The sequence below is a fragment of the Rhinolophus hipposideros genome (genome assembly GCF_964194185.1).
Source record: "Rhinolophus hipposideros genome assembly, chromosome: 11".
NCBI classification, from domain to species: Eukaryota; Metazoa; Chordata; class Mammalia; order Chiroptera; family Rhinolophidae; genus Rhinolophus; species Rhinolophus hipposideros.
This window is the reverse complement of record NC_138057.1, coordinates 23,171,852-23,197,422: the sequence shown is the minus strand read 5'-3', so window position 1 is coordinate 23,197,422 and position 25,571 is coordinate 23,171,852. Positions and strand designations below refer to the sequence as shown.

The following is a 25,571-nucleotide window of genomic DNA, read 5'->3' as shown; positions in this document are numbered from 1 at the left end:
CTCATGCTGTTCAAACTCTTCTGCTCAGCCCCGCCATATCTGTCTAACCAGATCAGAGTGATGAGCATGGCTGTTGAAAAACAGTCAAGTATCTTGCAAGAGGCTCATCAATAGGCCAGCCTCCTCGAGCCTGACATGATGTAATGAAAATTCCTGGACCGGAAATCAGAAGTCAGCACTTCTGTTCTCCAGTCACGTGACCTTCAAAAAATCATTTAACCGCCCTGAGTCCCTATCTCATCTTTGAAATGCCCTCCTCTTTGACAATGTGTGCAGGACAAATGAAAGCCTAAAGGTTATACTCCCTGTAAGACAGTCAACATGTCAGAATTTTACTCTTTATGACAATTGGAGGATATGTGTGTGGTGAGGGGAGAGTAGGGCTATTATGGATCGAGGGATGGAAAATAGTAACTGTGTATTCTTTGCTAAGTGCATCCAGAGAAAGTTTCTACTTTATTCAAGAGCCCAGGATCCCTTTTGCCCCAAGAGCCGCAATCGAAGATTTCCCACATGTACTGATTCCACTGCAACTGTGGTCCTACATAACCAGACTTCAACTCTCAATGCCATTTCAATTATTTACCTGGAGATCTGGTTTTTACCCTCTGAGAACTCACAACATACACTGACTTGCGTTGGGTAGAGATCACTGATGACATTTTTCTTCTCTTCCCAAATTATTTAAACTTCGTTCGTATTATTTTTATGATGAAAACTGCTTTATATAAATATTACAACATAAAGGTAATGTTTTAAAGAAAACAAAGAGAAAAGTCTGTCTCTACCACTTTCCAGCTCTGTAAACTTGAGCAATCACATTACCTAAGCTTCAGTTTCCTTATCTGTAAGATGGGGATAGTCAAGCCTACTCGTATTACCTTACAAGGTAGGTCTAAAAACCAGGTAAAAAGTATAAGCAGTACATATGTCGAGGCATTAGTATAATTCTCCAAGAGTGCCCAGCCTCACCTGACAAGAACCACGTGCACACTCATAGTTTCTGACCTGGCTAAGTTTCTCTGCATTTTGCTTAAAATCTGATGACCTACTATTACTACCATATCTGATTCATGTGACCTGTTGATTAAAAGGTAAAAAGGGGATTTTGATGATTTGTGTTAAAATGAATAGATGTCTACAAAATCAATATATGATAATACTGCACTTCTGAGTTTCACTAAATTACTTCTTACATTCTCCAGTGGCTTCCTTTACTTGATAAAATCAATTATTTAAAATAATTGCACACCCAACTGAACAACTACTGTGTTTCCCTGAAAATAAGACGTAGCTAAACCATCAGCTCTAATGCATCTTTTTGAGCAAAAATTAATATAAGACCTGGTCTTATTTTAATATAAGACTGGGTATAATATGATGTAATATTAGCATAGCATAGCATAGCATAGCATAGCATAGCATAGCATAGCATATATCAGACCGGGTCTTATATTAATTTTTGCTCCAAAAGATACAATAGAGCTGATGGTCCAGCTACGTCTTATTTTGGAGGAAACACAGTGTTAACATTTTAGAATTGTCCAAAAGTGTCTCTAATACAAACTTATTTTAAATCTACTTCTATGCAATAAAGGCTCAACTGTAATCAGTTTTTCAACTAAAGATAGGTAAGCATTGTAAATGTTGACGTAGGTCAAAAATGTTACGATAGCTACCTAGGAAACTCCCAGATGAGTTAGAAGGTAACGACTGTGAGAGACAAACTTTTCCTCCCACTCCTCAGATTTCCCTGAAAGGGCTTTAGTGGAGGAACACACCTGGACTCTCTCTCCTCTCCTGTATTCCTCCCCTGGCAGAGGAGATATTAATATCTGATTGTTAAATTAGAAACAAAACCTGGGCATGCGTGGTCCAGCCCCTTTCCACTATGGAAAGAGGGCCCATAACAGTCTATGCTGGCCACAGTGCAGTGAACTAAGTAGGACAGCCTCCACCTACCACCACCACCATCCTCACAAGCGCCACTTGCAATTTAGGGCCCAAACTTCATTCAGAAGCAGCAGAAGCAGCAATCAGCAGTCAGAGCACAGATCCCCAAAAGTTGGGAAACAGAGTCCTTATTGCCCACTGTAGTTACACAAACTGTGTGTAAGCTGCTCCAGGAACATGTACACATCTGCCTGCCATGGGACTGAGTGTGGGGGTCGTAGCTGCTACTGTGCTAAGAGCTGAAATTGACCACAATTGACCCTCTCCAAGCCTTCCTCTGGAAGTTGCCTCCAACCCAGAATTCCAAAGTAGTTATTTACATCAGGCATATTCTACCAGTGTAAATGTTGTCTAGGTGGAAAGACAGATTCCTGATGCTTCCTACTCTACTATCTTCCCCAGAATCCTCTATTCTTTTATTTTTGTGTTGGTTCCTATTCTGTCAATAAAAAAGTGAATTGTCTTTTTAAATTGAATTGTCTAGTTAGAGTGCTGTGTAGACTATTCATTTTAACACAAATCACTTCTCCGTGCATCTAAGTTGCATCCACCAAGATAGTGTTTAAGAATAAGGCTCAGAGTTTGATCGCTATAGATCTGACCCCTTCACCAGTATCTCAACGGGCTATAGACCTACACCAAAAATACACAGTGCTTTCAAAGCGAGAACTACACACAGGATTTATAGGCACAGAGTAGTAACAGGATTCGAGTTTACTCTTCAGAGAACTTTACCAATGTGTGGGAGTATCCAGGGTTCTTTTCCAAGTAAATCCAAGATCCTGTCTGCACTGAGGACTCCAGATCTCCCTGTCCTTAAGAGTGCCAGGCCACCTTGCCTAAGATCTATCAGTTCAGCTGTATGGAGTCCAGAGTCTCAGAAGTAACTACAGTTAAATAACCAGACTACAGAGACTCCTCCTGGTTCAACTTCTCATTAATGACCCACGGGAGAGGAACGACCCAGTAAGTTCACGATCCATGGTGGGCTGTGTTGGAAGGTGAGACTTTTAGGCACGTCACTTAACCTCTTCAAGTCTGTTTCCTCACCTATAAAAAGGATATGAGGACATGATGATGCCCACTCAACAAGTAGTAACATTGCTATTATGAGGAACACAAAAGATAACACGAGGTGAAAATGCTACTAATAATGCACTAAAGGAATTAGGTAAATACCATCATTTTTGTAAAGAATAAAAGTGGCTAGTCTCTCCTGCGGTGAGTTCCGTGCATTTCCTTCAGACCCAAACAGGAAAGCTGAGTTAAGAAGCAGAGCCACCCCTATGGTGCCACAGTACTTCACATCGTGTCTATTTGAGTAGATCCGTTAATTAACAGGAAGAGTGAGGTTTTCATCCATTTTTCTTAAGAAGCACTTAGTCTACAAAGCCCAAACATGATACATCAAATTCTTTTAAATTACTTGTTACTTGTGCTTTAATGCCTTTTCCTCCTATCCTAATAGTTAATAAGTACAATTAAAATGAGCTGCTCTTAGTATCTCATTGGTCTGGTAATAATTTAGCATTGCCCAAAAGGTCTCTAATAAAATTAACTTATTTTGAAATGGCTTCTATTTGGCAAAGATTGGAAATTACCCCTGGTTTGTCCTACTTGTGAAGATGCTGGACAACCATAAGCAATGTAGCAGGAGCTCCTTAGGCTCATGCCAAATGAGTTAGGAAGAGGCAAGAAATAATAAAATGTTAAGTACAGCAAGAAGTTGAGACGCGTACAAAAATCATGCCTCAACTTTTCTGAGCAGTCCATTTCCTTTCCTTCTTAAACTAGGAGGGATCTTTCCAAGAGGGGATGGTACCGACATCTTCACCAATGAAGAACATATCTAGCACCCTTCTAAGACAAAGAAGGAGGTCAAAGAAACCTAGGTTGAACCCTCTTTGTCTGGGCATTCTTTTTTCTACTTTTCTTTAACTGCGGTAGAACACTATAATATAAAATTTACTAGTTAACCATTTTTAAGTGCACAGTTCAGTAGTGTTAAGTATATTTACATTGCTGTGCAACCAATCTCCAGAATTTTTTCATCTGGCCAAAATGAAACCCAATACCCATTAAACAATAACTCCCACTATCCTTCATTCTTTATTAACCAATCCAAGAGACAGGGATCCCTCTTTTCTCACAAGCCCCTTGTCAAAATTTGGCCATAGCCTTGATGATTTAACCATTGGAAACTCCCATCTCACAGTCTCTGGAACTCAGCCTCCTGGGTGACCAGAACTCCCTGTGCAGCTGGGGGATTCTCCAATGCAACCTTCATTAAGTAACTAAAACTGTGCATGACCTGGGCCATGCTGAGCTGACAATCTAGGCTTGGTAAGCGAAGAATTAAAAAGCCTATAAAAAATTCGCTCTCCATTCCTTTAAGGCGAGTCCCTAGAACCCTTTTCTGCTTCCTGCTTTTAACGAATTCCTCAAATAGATCAAGCGGACTGTATCTCAGAGATTTTGAAGTGGGCAACCTTGTCATTATAACATTTCCCATGGAAAAATACATTTTTGAAGACCAAACGTGTCTCTCAAATAGTAAAATCCTGTGGTATGAGGAGGAAGTGACGGGAAAGCTCTGGACCAGGCTAGAAAGTCTTTCCTCATTTTTCCACAGCTGACCTTAGCATAGCTGCTTTTTAGTGTCAACAGATGTGACACAAAACTTACAAGTGGCTGAAACTCTGTGTCACTGGTACCCTGTGAGGACACCAGCAATAAACCCAAACTCAAAGGATTTCAGAGTTGGAAGGCATTTTAGTTAGCCATGTACTCCTCTGGAGAGCAGGATCCTTATACGGGAAAACTCCCTCCTGGCTCTTTCAAGTTGAAGAACAATCAAAAGAAACCAGGGTTGTCAAAACACTGCAAGACTGAACAAAGGAGAGGGACTGTAACCAGGAAGGCAAATGAGTCTGTGAAAGGTGCAGCCGCCTGAAAATGAGAAGACAGAACATCAAGTCACGATCCAACCAGTGCCTGGCCGTGGCACCTTGGGTGTGTCATTTGATATCCAGGGTTTCAGGTTTGTTGAATAGGGACGAAAACTCCCTCCTTGACTGCCTCACACTGTTGAGTTGCAGAGCAAATACACTGGGTATTCCTGGAGTGCAGTCAAGAGTGAAACATTAGGCAGGGTGCTGTTTAGTTCTGTGCGGTCTAACCACTCACATACCATATTTCCCCCAAAATAAGACAGGGTCTTATATTAACTTTTGCTCCAAAAGACACACTAGAGCTTATTTTCAGGGGATGTCTTATTTTTTCATGTACAACAAGCTTCGTTTATTCATGTACAACAATCTACATTTATTCATTGATTCATGTACAAAAATCTACATTTATTCAAATACAGTCATGTCATCTTCTCCTGGAACATCATCATAACTCTCCAAACCCTGAAATTCTGGCTTGAATTTCCTGTGACTCCATTTCCTGCAGAACCATTGGCCCCAATCTCACGTCCAGCACTAGAGCTCTCCTTAAATGAGCACTTCTTGTCCATGTAGCCTGCTCACAGTGCATTGGCAGCACAGCTGTCAGTGATTTTATCCCATGAATTCTTCACCCAAGTCACGACCTCTTGCAGGCTAGGCTTTACAAAGTTTCCACACTGATTTCTCTCCATTCTATTTTCAATGTAGTCATTGATTTCCATGCGCAAATGGTCCTTGAATGGCTTATTTATTGCAATATCAAGAGTCTGGAGATAGGCAGTCATTCCTGCGGGAATCATTATTTGATCTACTCTTCTCTCTGCAAGGAAGTTCTTCATGTCTTTAGAGCGGTGAGTGCTGGCTGAATCCCACAAGAGCAAACCTCTCTGGCCACCTCGGAAAACAAGTGGCAGCATTAAATTGACCCACTTCCTTATAACTGCTTGTGTGCACCAGGCATTTTCGGTTTCAAGAACATAAATGCCTGAAACATGTTCAACCTTATCTTTCTTGCCCTTAGTTATGATTAGAAGTGGGGCTTTCTTTCCATCCAGATGAACAGCCAAAATACAGGTAACATGCACTTTTGTAACCAGTGGAGGGAATGTAGATTGACGAGGCACCCCTCTGATCAATTGTTGTTGAGATCCTTGGCCCATAAAGACTGCAGTTTCATCCATAGCAATCATGTTGGAGAGTTGGTATTTAGAAAAGTTGATGCCATCAACAAAGGACTTGAATGCAAGTGCGCATTTAATAACTTCAGTGTCTTCCAGTTTGAACAGTGTTGTGGATCTTAGAGACAGTTCATATCGCTGAAGAAAGCCATCCAGCCAGTATTGTGATGCTTTGAATTCTTCTGGGGATGTTTCTAGCTGTGGTGCCATTGCAAGGGCAAATGCTTGAATATCAGCCCTGCATACAGCCAAAGGCTTTGCTCTCCTGTCAGCAATCCATTCACAGATGATGCCTTCCAGCTCAGGAAATAATGTTGCTGACCTGATCCACACTTGCGCTTCTTAGCATTTCCCTCATCCACCTGTTGACTGAGGTTATCATACTCGGCTAGCCATTTTCGGACCATTCAGAGATCCAACTTCTTCTCTTTGCAGAAAGACATAAGAGTCTTGCCCCAGGAGTCCTCCACCATTCCTTTCTTGTGCTCAACAGAATAGCTCTTTCTTTCTTCACTCTTCTTGTCTGGGTGTCAAAATATTATTCCCTATAAATCTACCATAAATCAAGTGTTAATTGAAGACTTACGAGACGGGAGTGATAACAAAAATGACAGTTAAGAATGATGGTCCACACAAAAGTGATGAAAAATTTCAGGTACCGAAACTCAGAAAATGTTTCTTTATTTCACACGAGTGTATTAAGTACGTCCATTACAACAAATGACGTATTAAATTATGAAGATTCATATTAGACACAACCACGTCCGTTTGTTATCAAGTGTGCATGTTATTCGTATGTTATGTCTGTACTCCGACTGGTCCTTCAGCAATAAGTCTCAAGTTCATCTGTTTACATAGGCATTTCCCTCTCATCCAAAAGCGCCCGCGTGGGTATTTACAAATAATTATAATTTATATTACCATTTACTTTAAGTATTAATGTCAATAATATCATTTATTTATATTTTTATTAATATTTTTATTTTATAATTTAATACGTCCATCGAGTGTTGCAACAGATGTACTAAATGCATCCGTCTGGCTGACGATCTTAACTGGGGCTTATTTTTGGGGAAGGGCTTATATTACGAGCATCCTTAAAAATCATGTTAAGGCTTATTTTCCAGTTAGGTCTTATTTTCGGGAAAATACGACACTTGTCTGAAGCTTTTTCCACTTTATAGGTGTCCTTTGAGGCTGCTTCACAATACATTTATAAGAGATTGTTTTTATAAATGTATTAAAAGGCACAGTAGTAATTTTTGCTTAATTTTTTAAGAGAAAAAGGCTATGATATCTGTAAATACTTATATACTTGACTAAATCTCTCAATAATTTCTAATGTCACCCCTCTTTTCTTCCTTTATGTATCTTTTCGGGGGGGACGGGATTGTTGGGGTTTTTCTGTTTCTTTTGTTTTTTGTTTTTCAATTACATTTGACATTCAATATTATATTAGCTCCAGATATACAGCATAGTGCTTTGACATTTATATAACTTACAAAGTGATCACCCCAATAAGTCTAGTACCCATCTCACACCATACTTAGTTACTACAGTATTGTTTACTATATTCCCTATGTTGTACTTTACATCCGTGTGACTATTTTTATAACTAGAAATTTGTACTTCTGAATCCCTTCACCTTTTTCACCCATCTCCCAGCCCCCCTCCCACCTGGTAACCATCAATTTGTTCTCTGTATTTTTGAATTGTGTGTTTAGATTCTACATATAAGCAAAACCATACTGCATCTGTCTTTCTCTGTCTGACATACTCCACTTGGAACAATTCTCTTCAGGTCCATCCATGCCACCACAGATGGCAAGAACCCATTCCCTTCCATGGCCAAGCAATATTACATTGTACATATGTACCACCTACCTTTTATCCATTTTTCTAACCACCAACACCATGGCTGCCTCCACATCTTGGCCATTTGTAAACAATGCTGCAATGAACATATGGGTGCACACATCCCCTCAAAGTAGTGTTTTGGGTTTCTTCAGATAAATACCCCTGAAGTAAGATTACTGGGTCCTTCTTTGTCTCTTGTTATAGCCTTTGTTTTAAAGTCTATTTTGTCTGGTATAAGTACTGTTACACCAGCTTTTTTTTTTCATTTCCATTTTCATAAAATATCTTTTTCCCATCCCTTTACTTTCAGTCTGTGTGTGTCTTTCGATCTGAAGTGAGTCTCTCATAGGCAGCATATGTAAGGGTCTTGTTTTCTTATTCATTCAGCTATGCTTTCTTTTTATGAGAGCACGTAATCCATTTGTACTGAAAGTAAATGTTGATGGATAGGTAGTTATTGCCATTATTCATATTATTGACCTTTTTTTTTCATCTTAAAGGAGTCCCTCTAAGATTCGTAATACTGGTTAGGTGATAATGGACTCCTTTAGTTTTTTCTTATACGGGAAGCTTTTTATCTGTCCTTCTGTTCTAAATGATAGCTTGATGGGTAGAGTAATCTTAATTGTAGGTCCTCGTTTTTCATCAGTTTGAACAATTCCCACCAATCCCTCTGGCCTGCAAAGTTTCTCTTGGAAATCAGCTAACAGTTTTACGAGAGCCCCCTTATAGGTAACTAACTGCTTTTCTTTTGCTGCTTTTAAGATTCTCTTTGTCTTTAACTTTTGGCGTTTGAATTATGATGTGTCTTGGTGTGGGCCTGTTTGGGTTCATCTTGTTTGGGACTCTGCAATTCTTTGACTTCTATATATATTTTCTTCACCATGTTAGGGAAGTTTTCAGTTATTATTCTTTCAAATAGGTTTTCAATCCCTTGCTCTCTCTCTTCTCCTTCTGGTACTCATATGACATGAATGCTGTTATGCTTCATGATGTCCCCAGAACCCCTTTAAACACTCCTATTTTTTTTTTTTTCCTGGTCTGATTGGGTGTTTTCTGCTACCTTGTCTTCCAAATCACTGATTTGATCCTCTGCTCCATGTAATCTGCTGTTGATTCCATCTAATATATTCTTCATGTCAGTTACTACATTCTTCATTTCTGACTGGTTCTTTTTGATGGCTTCTATCTCTGTGTAAGTTCTCACTGAATGCATCTACTCTTCTCTTAAGTTCATTGAGCATCCTTATAACCAGTGTTTTGAAGTGTGTATCTGATAGCTTGCTTGCCTCCATTTCATTTAGTTCCTTTTCTGGAGTTTTGTCCTTTTCCTGCATTTGGGACATGTTTGTCTCCTCATTCTGTGTTTGTTTCTATGTATTACGTAGATCTGCTATATCTCCCAGTCTTGCCTCATGGCCTTATATAGTAGGTGTCCTGTGGGGTCCAGTGGCATGGTCTCCCTAGTCACCTGAGCCAGGTGCTCCAGGAATGTCACTTGTGTGCCCTCTGGCTGTAGTTAAGCCTTGACTGTTGTTGGCACATCAGTAGGAGGAACTAACCTCAGGCTGAGTGGCTATGAGGACTGCTTGTGACGATAGCAGATGAGCTGTTGTCCGGGGGCTGACCCCACAGTGGGATTTGCTGTAGCAGAGTCTGGTGCCTGCTGAGTCTGTCATTTGGGTGTGTCATTTGTGGAGCTAATTGGCTGATGCTCTAGTGTAGTCTGAAGCCAGCAACCAAGTATGTTGGTCCTCGGGCCTCTGTGAAGGAGCTCTGGTGCAAGCCAAGGTCAGCTGCTGCCTGTGCTTGGCCTAGGGGCCACCTGGTAGGGGCTACAAAGTGATCTGCAGTTGGTAGCTGTCTGTGCTGGGCTTGGAGGTGCCTGTAGAGGGTATGCTGTAAACTGAAGCTGATTGCCACTAGTGCTGGGCTGGGAGCAGCCCAGCAAGAGGTATGGGGCACACCGAGGCTAGCTGCTGCTCTTTTGGGGTTTGTAGACCTTTGAGAGATTTTAAGGAAGTTGCAGGACAGGCTGAGGCATGCCGCTTCTGAAGAACAGCCACTGGAAGAGGTTCTATCCTTCGCGTGAGTTGAGTGGGGTAGGTTCTCAAGGAATCACCAGGGTAGGGCGAGCAGTGTTAACCAATTTGATGGAGACTCAGATTTAGCGTCTTCCTGCATCTGCTGGCTGTGTTGGGGGAGGGCTCAGCAAAGGAACAGTGGCACCTGCCAGCACTTCTGTCCCAGACAGAGCTATCCCATCCACATTTGCCCTGAAGTCAGACAATTCAATTCCTCCCTCTATATCCCTGGAGCTTTTTGAGATGCTGCCCCAGAACTGGAGCTCAGAGTGAATGTGTCCAAAGTCAATGCACAGACCCTTTAAGACAAACACCTGGGACCCCAGCAGCCTTCTACCTCACCTGGACAGAATCCTTACTAATTTTCATAGCCAGGTATGGGACTTCTCTTCCGAGCACGGGAACCCCACACTGGGAAGCCTGATGTGGGGTTGGGACCTCTCACTCCCCATGGGGACTTCCACAACTGAGATATCCATTGCAATTCTTAACCACTACATGTGGGTGCGGGACCAGCCTGTTCTGCATTTCCACCTCTCCTACCAGTCTCAGTGTGGCTCCTTTATATCCTTAGTTATAGGAGTTCCATTCAGCTAGTCTTCTGGTGTTTCTCAAGGGTGGTTGTTCTATAATTTAGTTGTAATTATTTTGATGTGGTCATGGGAGAAGGCAATCACAGCATTTACTTACTCTGCCACCTTGACCAGAATGACTTTTATATATCTTTAACCTCTTCTTCTCTGACCCCTTTCCAACTCAGAAACATCCATAAATCTTACTCATTTCTATTTCAAGTTAAACCAGAAAAAAAAAAAAAAAAAAAAAGATAACTTCTCTCAATCTTGTTATCTTGTTTTCTCTCTTAACTCATAACTTCTTCCACTCCTTTTCTTCACAGGCAAAAGTTTCAAAAAGGAGTTGACACTGACTTTCCTTACTTCCCCCACCTCCCATTCATCTTCAGCTACTGCAGCCTGGCTCCTACTCCAACTTGCTCCAAACCCTCCAAAGAAAGTCTCTGGTACCTAACTACAAAAGTAAAGGATACTTTTCAACCTATATGCATGTAGACCTCTGCAACACCTGGTTCTGTTTACCAGATTCCAGAACTCAAATTCCCCTTCACACCTCTTGCCCATCTGGCAGCCACCGTCTCACGGAGTCTTCTTCTCTCACACATATCTCCGTAGGTCCTGCTGGAACTCTCATTCCCTCAGCCATCCCTTCAGTGTCTGTGTTCCCGAAATTTCCTTCCTCCATTCTCTTCTCATTTGTTTTGCACTCTTGGAAATAGCATTTAAGGTTTATGACTTCAACAACCACATATAGGCTGAAGATTCCCTGTCTACAGATTCAGCCCAGAGCTATCTCTAAATATCACACCCTTTATTTATTACCACTTTCAGTAATATATTTTTTAGCTTTTTTATTACAGCTTTCAAACTCAGCATTATAAATGTTGATGAACTAGTTACCTAGGAAACTATCAGATGGATTAGAGATAACTCTGAGAGAGGGAAACAAATTTCTGAAAAAAGCTCAGATTTCCATGAGCAAAGACTTATGGAATAAAATACAAATGTGGAAAATAAATGCCTTAAGATCATTAGAGTATTTTCAACTTCATCTCCATTCCTCAATCTTCCTATTATTGGTCCCCTTCCTTACATTGTGAGGAATGAGTCCTAAAACAAACTGCCACATTCGTGAGTGTCATGAACATACTCACAAATAGTTGAAATTTCAAATGCAAAATCAAAATGCTAAAGATCTGCTGTATAATTTAATGTTTAATAAACATTAAAGATAGAATAAACATTAAAGACAGATGGAAAGTACTTTCTCATAGTACTAAAAAAACAGTTTTAACAGAGTTGCCTTAATAACTGATAAAAGAACAACCTATATGTTTAAAAAGAAACAACCGGTTAAATTAATTCTAGAATGGGCAAGTAAGCAACAGCACTTAGCAATTAAATTTGATATTATAAAAAAATATTTAATGGAAAGGAAATATGTCATGATATGTTAAGTTTTAAATAGTCTATTTAATATGATCCCAACTAAGCAAAATAAAATAATATCTCTATATATACGAAGAGAAAATGTTCTGGTAATGGTTATACAATTTTATTCTCTCCTTTGTGCTGTCCTATATTTCCTGAATTTTCTATGCACGTTTCTTAAAATGCAATGAATGTTTCTTAACCTTGTAAGCCAAAGTTATGAGAAGAATATAAGCAGAAAAATAATCATAACATAATATTCATTGAAAACCCTATGGTTACATCCATATCAAAAAAACACAAGCCTACGAAAAAGACTAGAATGAAATATACCAAAATTCTAGCAATCTGTGTTAAAATGGTCATAATTATGCTTTATATTTCTCCTTTCCTCTATTTTCTCCAATGCTTGATAATGTGGTTATATTATTTTATAATAAAATAGATGCTTAAATTTTTTTAAGCTAAAAAGGACTCAAAAGGGAGCTGTGTCCATAAGTCAAATTTAATTCTTTCTGCTTTTATCTAACGGTGCCACCTATTCACTGAACTCTTTGGCAGCTCCACGTCTCCTTCCCTAATTTGTATAATGGGCACTACACCTGTCCAGATCTCTCCCAACTTCACAGGTTAGCAAAATACAGAGCCCTGTTCCAACATCAGTATTAGAATTAACCCAAGGGTTGGCCTGCTCTCCCCTGGTGCCCCAGGAACACCCACACCCCCTTCCTGACCTGCTCACATTGGATGATCTGTGCTGTCCAGAGGCCTGTTTGGTATGAAATGATGACAACTGATTGCTGCCTGTTGCCATATCTGCGCGAGGAGGCCTGTTAATAAAAAAGGCAGAGTGAGGTTTTTATTTCTTTGTCTTGGAAAAGTCCACATAAATTCTAGTACACAAGACAAGACCTTCAATTATTTGGTACATTGCACCTCCATTTCTTAGCAATTTTGAAAACCAGGTAACAAAATCTACTCAGTTACACAGTGAACATTCCTGAAATACAGCCCCAATAAAATAAACTTATTTTCCTTTTTATTATAGTACACAAAAAAGAAATTAACTGAAATCCAAAGGTCTCCACCCAAAGATAGCATTGTATTTTGTGTATATCCTTCCAGATCCTTTACCAAGTAAATCTATACATATATTTTTATATTTTATTAAAATGGAATGTTATTGTAGAGGAGGAAAATGTTTTCCTTGCTCTCTTAGGATCCCTGGCTAGTTCTAAAAAGCAAAGTGACAAAGACAGATTAACAGGAGAAAAACATATATATTTCACTGAATTTTTACATGTCCATGGGAACCTTCAGAAGAGAATAAAGATCCAAAGAAGTGAACCAAGCAGGAAGCTTTTATACCCTTTAGAACAAGAAACAAGAAATTTGTGAAGAATTGGCAAGGAGTTGGGCTACATGAAGAAGTAACTAGGAAGATAAGGGTTACTTTAATAAGGTTTATTTGCAGATTCTGTGGGCTGATAAGTATCTGTCTCCAGTAAAATAATTTATTTCCTGCCTATAGGCAGAAAAAAGGGAGAGGTTTTCTGCCTTTTACTGTTTCTTAATTGCCTTCAGCTCAAAATAATTTTTATGTCCAAGAAGTGTATTCTGGGGTGGCATATTCTGGTTTCCTTCACTACAACATTAATTTATCCTTAATCCTTTCTTCTCAATAAACACAGTTACTGTCTGCACAGCATTCTACTGAATGGAAATGACACAATTTATTGCCCTATCCTCATTTTGGGGCATGGAAGTTGCTCCCAATGTTTTGCAATTGTAAATAATACTATAATAAAGCCCCTTTCGCACTTGCCTGATTATTTCCTGAGGATAAATTCTTGAATTAAAGGGCATGTATTTTGTAAGGGTCTTATGTCGAATAAACTGCTTCATTGTATATATACCACAGAGTGCTGAAGTGACATAGAAAAGGTGGACATCAATCTGGTTTACAGAATCGTAGGCCATTTCATTGACCCACAGCCACCTCCACAGACACACATGGTGGTAGGTCCACTCAAGAGAAACAAACTTCCACAGAGTTTAAGAACAAGCCCGCCCTGTGTTGTAACAGAATCACCAATCTCCTTCCTCTTCCACTCACCTTACGGTACACATCTCATAAAGAAGACAGGAAAGGGTTATTGACTATCCCTGTAGGGAAGTTAGTGTTTGTTAGTTTTCTAATTCTACAACTCCCTCAGTTAAGTGGAGTTTGATTAAAATCCACTTTTCAGACTTCCCAATACCCTCTAGTATTTCATATTCAACATTCATCTTATCTCGAACACATCAAGGTCCCTAAATTTCACCCATCAGATTAGGGGAAAATCAAAGTTCTTACAAGCATGGTTGGGTGTGGGTGGCAGGATGGAAGACAACTCCACAGATAAGAAGGAATATGGCTTGAAGGCAGATTACGTTCTATCACAAGACCTTTTACCAGAAGAATGGTTTGCACTAAGCACTTACTTCAACAAGATTCTGGGGCTGTGATTGGCATCTCTGTTTACAAATAGGGAAAGAAGAAAAGACAGACTCAAAAGGCTGTCTACCCTTTTGGACCATTTGTAAGAGCTACAAAATCATGGTCTCTGAAATGTACCATAAAAATGTCCCCATATCTCATTTGCCTTTAGATTTAATTATAAAATTATCTCTAGCATTGAAAATTTTAACTTTTATTTAATCAAAACTAATCACTCTTTCCTTTAACATTTCTGATTTTGAAAATGTTCCCTCCAGAAAGATTATATAACTTATCATTTTACCAGTGCTGTTACTTTTTAATGTTTAATTTGTTCATCCATTTATAATTTGAGTACATGGTACAAGATAATGCAGTGCTTTTTTTTTCTTAATCTTTGCCCATTTTTTCCCAAAATAATTTTTAAAGGACCATATCTACTCCCCGATGATTTGACATACCATATAATCATTAAATCTTATTAGGTTTTGCTAAAATCAAGTATTTTGTGCCAGATAAATGTTGCATATTTCAAAGCTATGATTATAATGTCTTTACCGGGCACAATAGACTTGACTTTAACAGAGCTTAGTAATTATTAATAAAATAACATTAGGTCTTATTCATCTTCTCTGAGGTACGAAAGTTTAGATTAGATCCCTCTAATCCTTTATGCTTTCATATATATGTACATGAAGTCCCAGAAGGACATTAGTATGTTTTCCAACTTTGGTGGTATACCTGTATCCTTGCAAAAACATACTAAACATTCCTTATATTGCTTCAGTTTTAAAATCTGTACCACCAAAGTAAGCACAATTATTAAAAATTTAACTGGACAGAATAACTTGCTTATTCCACGTCTGAGCATAATCTAGGTGTTACACCCAGATGTTAGAAGAAATGTGTTTTTCAGCTGGTGAAATTTATTGTTATTTGGTTGATAACGGCTAAAGAAAACAACATGTCATATTTTAATCACAGATATTAGTATGTTGGAAAACATATTAATGTCCTTCTTTTGCCCTGTTTTTACTGCTCTAATTATTTTTAAGTTTTTAAAAAAGATGGAAATATAATTCACAGACCACAAAATTCACCCATTTAAAGTATACAATCAATGATTTTTTGTATATTCATACCGTGTTTTCCCAAAAATAAGACCTAGCCGGACCATCAGCTCTAATGAGCCTTTTGGAGCAAAAATTAATATAAGACCTGGTTTTATTATATTATATTATAATATAAGACAGAGTCTTATATTATATTATAATATTATTATAATATAATAATATAAGATAATATCGGGTCTTATATTAATTTTTGCTCCGAAAGATGCATTAGAGCTGATGGTCTGGCTAGGTCTATGATGCTAACCGGATTTTTAATTTATCCACCTTTGCTTAAAACAAACTATGATTTATTTTATTGGAAGAAACTGGCCCTCACAGGAAGGTTGCTGGTGGCACACTATGAATTCTCTCTGCCACCCCTATCTCCCTCCTTGGCAGATCAGAAATAACACAGGACAGAGGCTGGGAGCATGTCAGTCGCTAAGTGTCCACCTAGGCCCATATGCAACATGGAGAGGGACGAACGGGTCCATTAAGACAGATGGATTCATAACTATTTGAACAGCTTCTACCCCAAAGGTACTTCCCTCCACCCTGTCCCATTTCATATTTTTAGCAGAAACAGGGATTAAGCTAGAAAAACAAGATAATCAACTCTGCAGGAAAAAAAAAAATTAAGCTGGGAAAAATACTAGGGAAATGGACCATAATCTAAAACAATAATGTACTAAACAGATGGATTAAATTTAGTAAACTAAAGTTTCATTTCCACGCATAAACATCTTGGAGCACCATATTGCAGGCATTATATCACGTGTTAGATACATAAAATCATACAGTTCATACTCTCAAACATGATATCTGACTGAAAATAAATTACAAATTTTAAATGATTCACAACTTTTACTACTATGTTGCTACATCACGTCTTTTTGATCCTGCTTATAAGTTCCTGAAATTGGGTCAAAAGCTCAACTAAAGATAGGATAAAAAAAGATGTGACTTAGCAACATGGCAGTAAAAAATTGTGAATTATTTAAAAGGAACTTAGGAACCCTGATGCAATTTAACCTGTATTGATAGAAGTATCATGTCTAAAGGAGAAAGTGATAATCTGTCCTAAGTTTTTTTTAATTGACTCTTTTTTTAAAATATTTAATCAACTCCCCATCAAAGTGTAAATTCCTTGAAGACAGGATTGAATGACAGCTCCCGGCAGAGTCAGGTGATGTCAGCAAGCTACCTGCCAAGCGTCCCCCAGGAAGATCTGCCTTGCAAGTGGAACCTTCCACAGTGAGATGGTGCTGCTGGACTGACCGAATAAATGGACAGAGGAACAAATGGGGGATAAAACCACACCTGGCCTATCTGATGTTCTAGACATACTGTTCTAGGACAATCAATGGCTGGAAATGCAACTGGAAGCCAACAGCCAAAAAGAGAAAGGACTCAAAACCAGCTCAATAGAAGAAAGAGTTAAAGGAAGTTGAGAAGCTTAACTTGGAAGAAGGAAGAGTTGGAGGAAGCAGAGGAAAGGAAAGAACATGAAAGCTATTTCTCTCCATTGTTCATTTGGAAGGTTCCATTCATCCTTCTAGACCACCTTCTCTGGAGATGCTACACCCAACAGACTCAAAAAAAAAAAAAAAAAGAACCACAATAATGGGTATACAGAGAGAGAATAATGAAACAAATATGGCAAAATGTTAAAAATGGATTAAGAGTAGACATAACTTCTCTGTATTATTCTCATACTTTTTCACTAAGTTTGGAATTATTGCAAAGGAAGAAAATGTTTTTAGATGATCCTGTCGCAAAGGGGATCAAACGAGAGTGGTCCCTGGAGCTCAGGCACTGAGCCAGACCATGCAAGTGGAAAACGCTAAGCCGTCACCGGTGCTCGGGTGGCAGAGGCAGCGAGGACAGAGGTCAATGCAAAAACCACTGGGTGAAGCCGTCAACCAGACAGCAATACCCAGAGCAGTGCTTCACGGCTATACCACTTCCTCCTGAGCCAGATGTCATCTGGGAAGGAGAAGAGGGAAGGAAATCCTTTGAGAAGGCAGACGTAGGCCTGACACGGAGTTTCAAGTTTTACTTGACTAGGCATTTACCTCTCCCACATCCCCAAGAAAACTGAGTCTCTCCAAAAGAGATTGTTTGAAATTTGAACAGAGAGTGCCATCTTTAACTGACAATGCTTCCATCCTCAATGGGGATGAGAGTCTCAGACCAAACTGACAACAGTTGAAAAGAACAGAAGTCCATTTTCATATAAGATATAAATGTGTCTCAGACCCTGCTCACTAAGAAAATGGAGGGTAGGACTTACTGTCTCTTCAGAAAAAAGCAACTATCCCAACAGACACTGTTTCTTTTCCCACAAGCCCAGCAAATCACTGACAGTAGAAAGCAGAACCAAAGGCTGTGTTCCTTCAGATTATTTCCTTAGGCAAAGCAAATTGTATTTCTTCACATTACTGAAAACAAACAGCAATGGAATGTTAGATTATCAAGAGATGGGTACAGCTCCTATTTCAATATGCTGCTTTTATTTGCTGACTTTTTTAATTAAAAAAAAAATCTCTTCCCTATTAGGGGGCTGTCTTATTTCTAACAAAAATCTTCTGCCTGATTTATTTTTTTCACCAGCCTATGGTAATGTGGTTTAGGAAAAAACGTGCTGGGAAACAGGGCACAATGCTGGCTTTCTATCCTAGGTGAGCCCATCACTGGAAAGCAGTGTGACTTTGGACCATTTATATACTTCTTTGGGCCTCAGTGTCCTCTCTGCAAAAAACAGAGAAGGGATACAAATCATAAAAACAAAATACAATGGTGGTTGCCAGGGGTTGGGGGACAGAGGAGAGTGAGGAGTTACTATTTAATGGGTAAAGAGTTTCAGTTTTACAAAGTGAACTGAGTTCTGGAGAAGGATGGTGATGATGGTTGCCCATTATGAATATACTTAATACCTCTGAATGGTACACTTAAAAATGGTTAAGATGGTTAAGTTTATGTTACATGTATTTTGTCACACACACAAAAAAAGACTGGGGTTAAAAAAGCACACATACACACACACAAAAAAAAAAAACCCAAAGGAGGTATAACAATACCTGTCCTATCTACTTTACAGGTATATTATGAGGAGGAAATGCGTTCTGTTTTATAAAATCACTTTTTAAACTGAAACATCACATCGACCTGGTGCTGATGTTAAAGAGTTAAGCAACGGGCCTAGAACTTCCATTAGTCAGACCGTTATATTCCTGCCACTCAGCAGCTCGGCGTTTCTGCAGTCATGGGGCAAAGGCGACGGAAGCAGCACTTTGCCATTTCATTACATCCCTCAGAGGAGAGACGCAGAGCAAATGCAGGTTTGCTCTGAATGGGGGGAAGCTGGTTTACCATTTCTTTGAAAACATCAGAACCTAAAACAAAGAGCAGCAAAAAAGGAGAAATTTTAAAAGCAATGCTGAAAATAAGTCTTCCTTTCATTTGGCTCTCGAAATAAAAGCTTCCCGAGTCATTTCTTTTTTCAGGCTAGAGAATGTGTCTCCCCTCTGGGTTCCTTGATCACATTTTAAAACTCATCATAGTATAATTATTGGATTAACTTGTAAGTTGTGGTGCATCGAGTCTGAGTCTTAAGGACAGGAACTCTCTGGCTTAGCTGAGAGATGCTCAATGATTTTCTGATGAATGAATGATATTTTTACTGGTTCTGTATTAGCATTCTTGTGCCAAATACAGTCATAATGCTTGGCGTTTCATGTCACATATGTAGATCATGGAAAGCACCCATGAGTATATTATCACAGAGTCCCTCATTCACAAATAAGCACCTTTCAGTAAACACAAGGGCTTTCCCCACAAACATCGATTAGGTACAACAAACAAAAAGGAAGGAAAAGCATATGAATATTCAAGTAATTAAGTGCCAAAGTTTAATTTTCTTTAGATCTACAGTGCGTGGCTGTTTTCATAATTAGTGTGCTGTATATTCAGTCTGTAATATCAAGCAGACGCACAAAATGATTTTGCTATACATGGATGTTATTGCTTAGAAAATAAAAAACAGAAACACCTGAGCTAATATTAAAGGGATAATAGCACATAAATGTACACAATAGGGCCTGGTTGGCAGGATCCTGGGAAGGCTCAAATTCTGCCTCACCCACTAACTAAAAAGATAATGACTATAGCCCCAAACCACAAGAGAAATTCAAGTTTTGGTCCCATACTTCCCTGTTTTCTAAAACACAATCACTTGTCATGACTTGAAATAAGATATTCCATAACCCACTTATCCAGAACGATCACCAACGAAATCCATTCCTACCACTTGCATGGTCACTAAAGACTTTCCACACTGACAGACTGATGAAATATCAAAAGAAAAGTAATCCATGCATCAAATTCATATCAAACTCTTGCTCACGTGCTCTGCCATATATGCAGTCCTGCCCTTTCTAAAACGCGCCAAAGACATAAGTGTAAATGGGATGTTAAAAAGTGGAAAGCGAGTGCAAAGCAAAATGTTAGGAAGATCTCCTGGCCCGAGGCCAACACAAAACCAAGCATTTTTCATGACACATGTATGCAGTGTACTGTGGATTTAAAAAAAAAAAAAAAAGGAGGGGAGGGGGCTGCCTACATTCCCCCAATCAACCTATAGCTAACGGATACAATACGACCGTTTCTAGGAGGACAGATCTGCCAACTTTTAGCACAATGGAGTCACGGTCCGCACTTTGAATGACCTTGGACCACCGATTTAACCTTGTGCACCTCATCTTCTCATCTGTAAAAGGAGAGTGAGAAGAGTGAGGAACACAGTAGTTGAAGATACAAAAAGACAGACTTAACCATAGGAACTGGGCCTGGCACAGAAGACATTTTTAAAAGATTCTAGTCCACTTCTTCTCAACTAAGATAGGAAAAGGATGACACAGCAAAAAGATGCGAAACCTTCCTCGCTGCTTTCTTTAGGAAACCACACGGAGCCTCAACATGCCCTATCTCACGACAGGCCTCAGAGCCTTCTGCTAATCAAATGAGAGATTTGATGCAAAAAATGAGAAGTTAAAAACTACACAAGTTGTTAAGGGGGTTATTTCCTATAAGTTTGTTTATAACTTACTGGGTTGGAAAACAAAACATATTTTCTAAAGACAATAACTGAATTATATCTATATCTATACATCTATATCCATATGTGTTGTGTATGTATATATACATAGGGTGCCAAAAAATGTATACACATTTTAAGAAAGAAAAAAACTACTAATATTGTAATAGTCAATATATACAGGTAACAAAAGATGACTACAAGTCACGTGTGTACATTTTTTGGCTCACCTGGTATACACATGCATATAGATATGCACACACGTGTTAAATTCTTAACCTAAGCCATAATAGCCTATTTAAGCCCTAAATTACTAGTAACTCTGGCCAGAGTCTTAGAGCAGCGAGGTGTCACGTATTGTATTGAGGCACCGTCCCCTCTCCCAATCCCCACACTATATATAGCCAGGGAATCCTGTCTAAATACAAGTCCATGCAATCTTCATGATGAAAACACTTCAGTGGCTTGTCACTGCCCTTGCCACAGCACCTTGGCAAGGCCCCCTTGGCATCTGTGTTCCTCTGACCAGCCTACCCTCACTACAACTGCAGGCCTCCCAAGCTTCTGGGCAAACCCTGAAGAGATCATGGTGAAGGGTTTGTCACCCCAAAATACGCCATTGTGACAGAAAGGTGTTTTGACCTGAAGGTAATTAGCTCTCTGCCCTCTTCCTTTCTTTCTAAAAGCAGGGCATAAATTTCCCTTTGTAATGGTGCACCTGTCTCCCATACTAGGAAGAAAATTACTCCAGAGAGTAATTTCCACCTGAAAAGGATTCATATTTGCATGACAAACCTTACTAATCAATCCTTATTTAACATACATTTCTCCTAGTCACCTTCTCATAACTTATCCCCATCCAGAAGCCCAAACCCCTTTTCTTTCATCTAGCCTCTTCTCCAGGCTTTACCATCCTTTGTTAAGGTGGTATATTAGCCCCAAATTCTAACCACCTCCTTGAGGCACATTTCTTTGTGACGTCTGTGAACTTTGTGTATATATATATGTAATGAAACTTGTTTTTCTTTTCTCTTGCTAACCTGTCTGGCCCATTTAACTTGCAGGGCTCCAAGAAATGAACTGAAGAGGGTAGAGGAGAAATTTTTTTCTCTATACTATGGCCTCTCATACCTCAGGGCCTTTGCACTTACTAATAAACCCTCCTGCTAGACCCGACTGCCCTGGTAACTGGCAAAACCTGCCTCAAATCAGACATCTCCTTCTCCAGACAGCTCTATGAGGTCAGTATGTCCCCAGACTCCTGCCCATCACCCAAGGTTAGGTTGGTCGCCCACCATCTTTGCTTCCACACACCCGGACCTGTCCCATATCACAGCATTTATCCCACTACATTTACTCCAAAGACAGAGTTTCTTGTCTGTGTCTCCCAATAAACTATAAGTGCCTGAATGAATATAATTAATAAGCTAAGATATTTGCTTTGTAAAACAACAACGACAACAAAAACCCTACCTAGTTTACTCTCAAATACTAACTACCAGGCAGCACAGGGAGATCTCTGAATCCCCAGGGTTGTCAGGGCAGGTGGGTGAGGTCTGCCAGGGTTTCTTCTTCAGAGCCAAGGCCAGCCGAACACCTTTACAGACTCCGTGTGCTCATGCTATTATTTTGATTCAGTTTGGTTTGGTTTGGTTGATTTGTTTTGTTGATTTTGGTCTTTTGTTTGCTATTATTCTGTTTTTTGTTGTCTTAGTATCTTCTAAGATACTGGAATGGATTGAATGGTGGCTACAAAATCAGGAAACCTAGTTACTGGCTCCATTTTAACCTCTGTATCATCTCTATCCTTACTCTACTCCCATCAACAAATTGAGGGAATAGTATAAGAATGATTCCACACCCAGCTGCCCACAGGCACCAGGGAGGCCCGTGATAAGCATAATCACCCCTCAGAGCTCAGGTACTCTGAGGAGCCACCTGGCTTGGGGACCACTGGAAGGGGCAGAGATTTGGAATCAAGTCACACCTGGAGTCGAGTTCTTATTCCTCTATTCACTTCCTGTGTGATCTTAAGCAAATTACCTCTCTGTACCTCAGTTTACTTGATTAGAGCAGAAATAGTAAATAGCATATAGGGTTGAGGGGACAATTAATGTACAGAGTACCAACTGGTGGCTGACCCATAGTACATGCTCAGTAAATGATAGTGGTACCCCTTTCCCCTTTCTGTGTATCTTCGCAGCACGCTGTCAGGTCTCTGCCACAGCCCATAAGAGCTTCCAGAAGGCAGGGCCCCTCTGCCGAATTCCCCACCCCATCCCTGCTGCCAGCCTAGGGCCCACGGTAATACTCAGCATTAAAGCAGAACCTCAATAGTAATTATGGAATTAATAAACCAATGACTTACTAGAATATACTAACATAACCAATTTCCTTCCTTCTGCCACTAGAGTGTGAACTCCTCCAAAGCAGGGACCATTTCTTATTCACTGATTGAAAACCTGCACTTTATATAGGGCTTATCACATGCTTGTTGAACTAATTAAATGATTCCCAGAATCTCTTTCCAACACAAGGATTCTAAGGATCTGTGGCATCAGAAGATCTAGGGCAGAATTAGTTGCAAATATTTGTATGTCCTGTATCTGGCCACAAAGTACCTATATTTCTACAGTTGAAAAATTATAACAATTGTAATGAAATAATTAGGTAGTTTTTGAATGCCCCCCTCACCTGCTAAAAATATCTGCTCCATGAGGGAAGATAAAAATATCTTGTTCAGCATCGTATCCCAGAGCCTGGCAAGAGCTTTGCAACAAATGTAAACATTTGCAGAATGAATTAACTAAATGGATGAATTAATGAATGAATATTATTTTTGCAAGTCTAGGTAAAGCAGAATTTCCAATTTTTAGGACTCCTTCCTAATTAAATTCAAAGTTGCTGCATTTAGGTATGATAAAATGTTTAAAAATAAAATCAGCATTTGTTTGATCTCTGGGTGGTGGAGACTTTCTTTTCTAAAATCCTTGATTTATTTTATACTGCAGGAAATCCACCAAAATACTGGCACCCACAAAGCTCATATAATATGTCACCCTAACTCAAACATACTCTGCATCTACAAAGATGATTGTTACCAGTTGATGTTTAAAAGTATTTTGACTAGTCATCTCTGAACATCTCAACATTTAGAAATCACTTTAACTAATGTGATTTTAAGATAAAGGAATGAGATCAGTAACCAAGTGATACGAATCAGTTCACCAAAATAATAAGACTTTTATCTAACAAAGACAAATCAAGAGCATATGGAGGTTACGGTGGGAGACAAAATCTAACCTTTATCTTTACAAAATTTTCAAAATTGATTCAATACTAATTCAGCAAGGTTACAGTTCTAGCCTCCAGTGAATTCCAACCAGGGAAAGTGGGACACAATGACGAAGGACAGATGTTTAGATTAAACGGGCTGCGTCACCAGAAAAAAATGGCACCGATTCAAATGCACAATTAGAAGTGGGTGATCACACAAAGGTCCCTCTTTGGTAATTCCCATGGGCTGGAATATGCTACAAAGAGACAGGATGAAGCCCACACAGCAAGGCAAGGGGTGAAGTGGATCACCCCACGCTCTTGAAAGCATGCCATCGTACTTCATCTTTCTTAAAGGTTGTAATCACCTAAACAAAACAAAACCCTATAATGAAGCCAGCCGATGACATAAGACAAACACAGTGCACACAAAGTGGGTCATTATCATCCTTCCATTGTTCTGCAGCCCCATGCACACCTGGCAGCACCACTAAACCAGCCACTAAACCAGCCATGGCATCCAGGAAGACCGCAGCCTCTGCAGCAGCAGATTTGCTATTTCCTCTGATTCAGCATTCACCCTGAGGGGGCTGAAAGGCGAGGTGGTGGGAGGGAAGCCCTGGCAGGCCTGATGCGCAGCCTTTAATGAAGGAAATGTCAACTAACAAAAACTGCAAGTCTCCAATGAAATTTAACTCCAATTTTTTTTTTTTAAATTGGCATCACTTTCCTTGAATTAAATCCTCACAGATCTAGAGAGAACACTGCAATCCTATCCCCAGGAGCAGCTAAATAAATACAACATACTCACAGATTTTGACCAGCTGTAACTTTGGAGGAATGAAGCTAGCCCCACTGTGAAGAAGCCTTTCCCTCTCTTCTACCAGATATTTTTAAAAGCCAACAAAAAAAAGACAGTCCTCAATTTAAAAGCCAACAAAAATCCTCAATTTCTGTTTCATTTCTTAGTCTCCAGTAAGACTCTCAATTACCAGGCATGAGAAAAGAGGTTGCCGAGGCATCTGACAGCATCCCCGAGCTTCCCAGCGCAGAATTTAAGACATGTCAGTTAAAGTGGCAGCTGCGCTCACTGGCTCACTGCCGTAGCTGATGCTTCTGCAGGAAGGAATGCCGGGAGATTTTTTCCCCCCAATCTCTCCTGCAACCGAATGTTAATCCATCACTGTTTAATTATCCCAGAGACACAGGCAAGAAAAATACAAGTGGCCTGGATTTGTAAAATCTACAGGACCTTCTGATGATTTTTCACATAATCCAGGGATTTAGCTACACCAAAAAAGGGCCAATTGCAGAATATAATAAATCACCTCTTTTGTTTGAAGGAAATTGTAAGAGCAAGCTGATACTCCCGGGTTAGACTTGGATTTTATATCCCACGGACTTTTTAAAAACACTAAATAAGGGCAAATCATGTTCTCTGAAGTTTTGGTCTAGCAGGTTACATGTACAAGTTAAATTAGGGAAGTGAATTAAAAAACAATGTCATTGGAAATAGCACTTTGAAATTAACACTAGATAAACAATAATTGAACTAGTTTTGATGAAAATTTTTTTAAAGT

At 39.4% G+C, this 25,571-nt stretch overlaps 1 protein-coding gene across 8 annotated transcripts in view; it reads right to left on the bottom strand.

Moving 5' to 3' along the window:
- The window catches only part of TTC39B (tetratricopeptide repeat domain 39B), a 124,274-nt gene that overhangs the window by 54,412 nt on the left and 44,291 nt on the right, over positions 1-25,571 (bottom strand). Inside the window, exons 1-3 of one of the 8 annotated variants that reach the window (XM_081066047.1) lie at positions 24,984-24,998; positions 24,803-24,871; positions 12,772-12,859 (exon numbers count right to left, since the gene is read on the bottom strand). The exons of 1 other annotated variant lie outside the window; for it this stretch is intronic. In XM_081066047.1, the coding sequence (XP_080922173.1) occupies positions 12,772-12,859; positions 24,803-24,871; positions 24,984-24,990 (164 nt within the window). In that variant the 5' untranslated portion in view covers positions 24,991-24,998. Of the gene's footprint in view, positions 1-12,763; positions 12,860-18,843; positions 18,920-24,802; positions 24,930-24,983; positions 25,097-25,571 lie in introns of those variants that run through there. 6 more of the 8 variants (XM_081066049.1, XM_081066051.1, XM_081066052.1 and 3 more) reach the window with 6 other exon arrangements.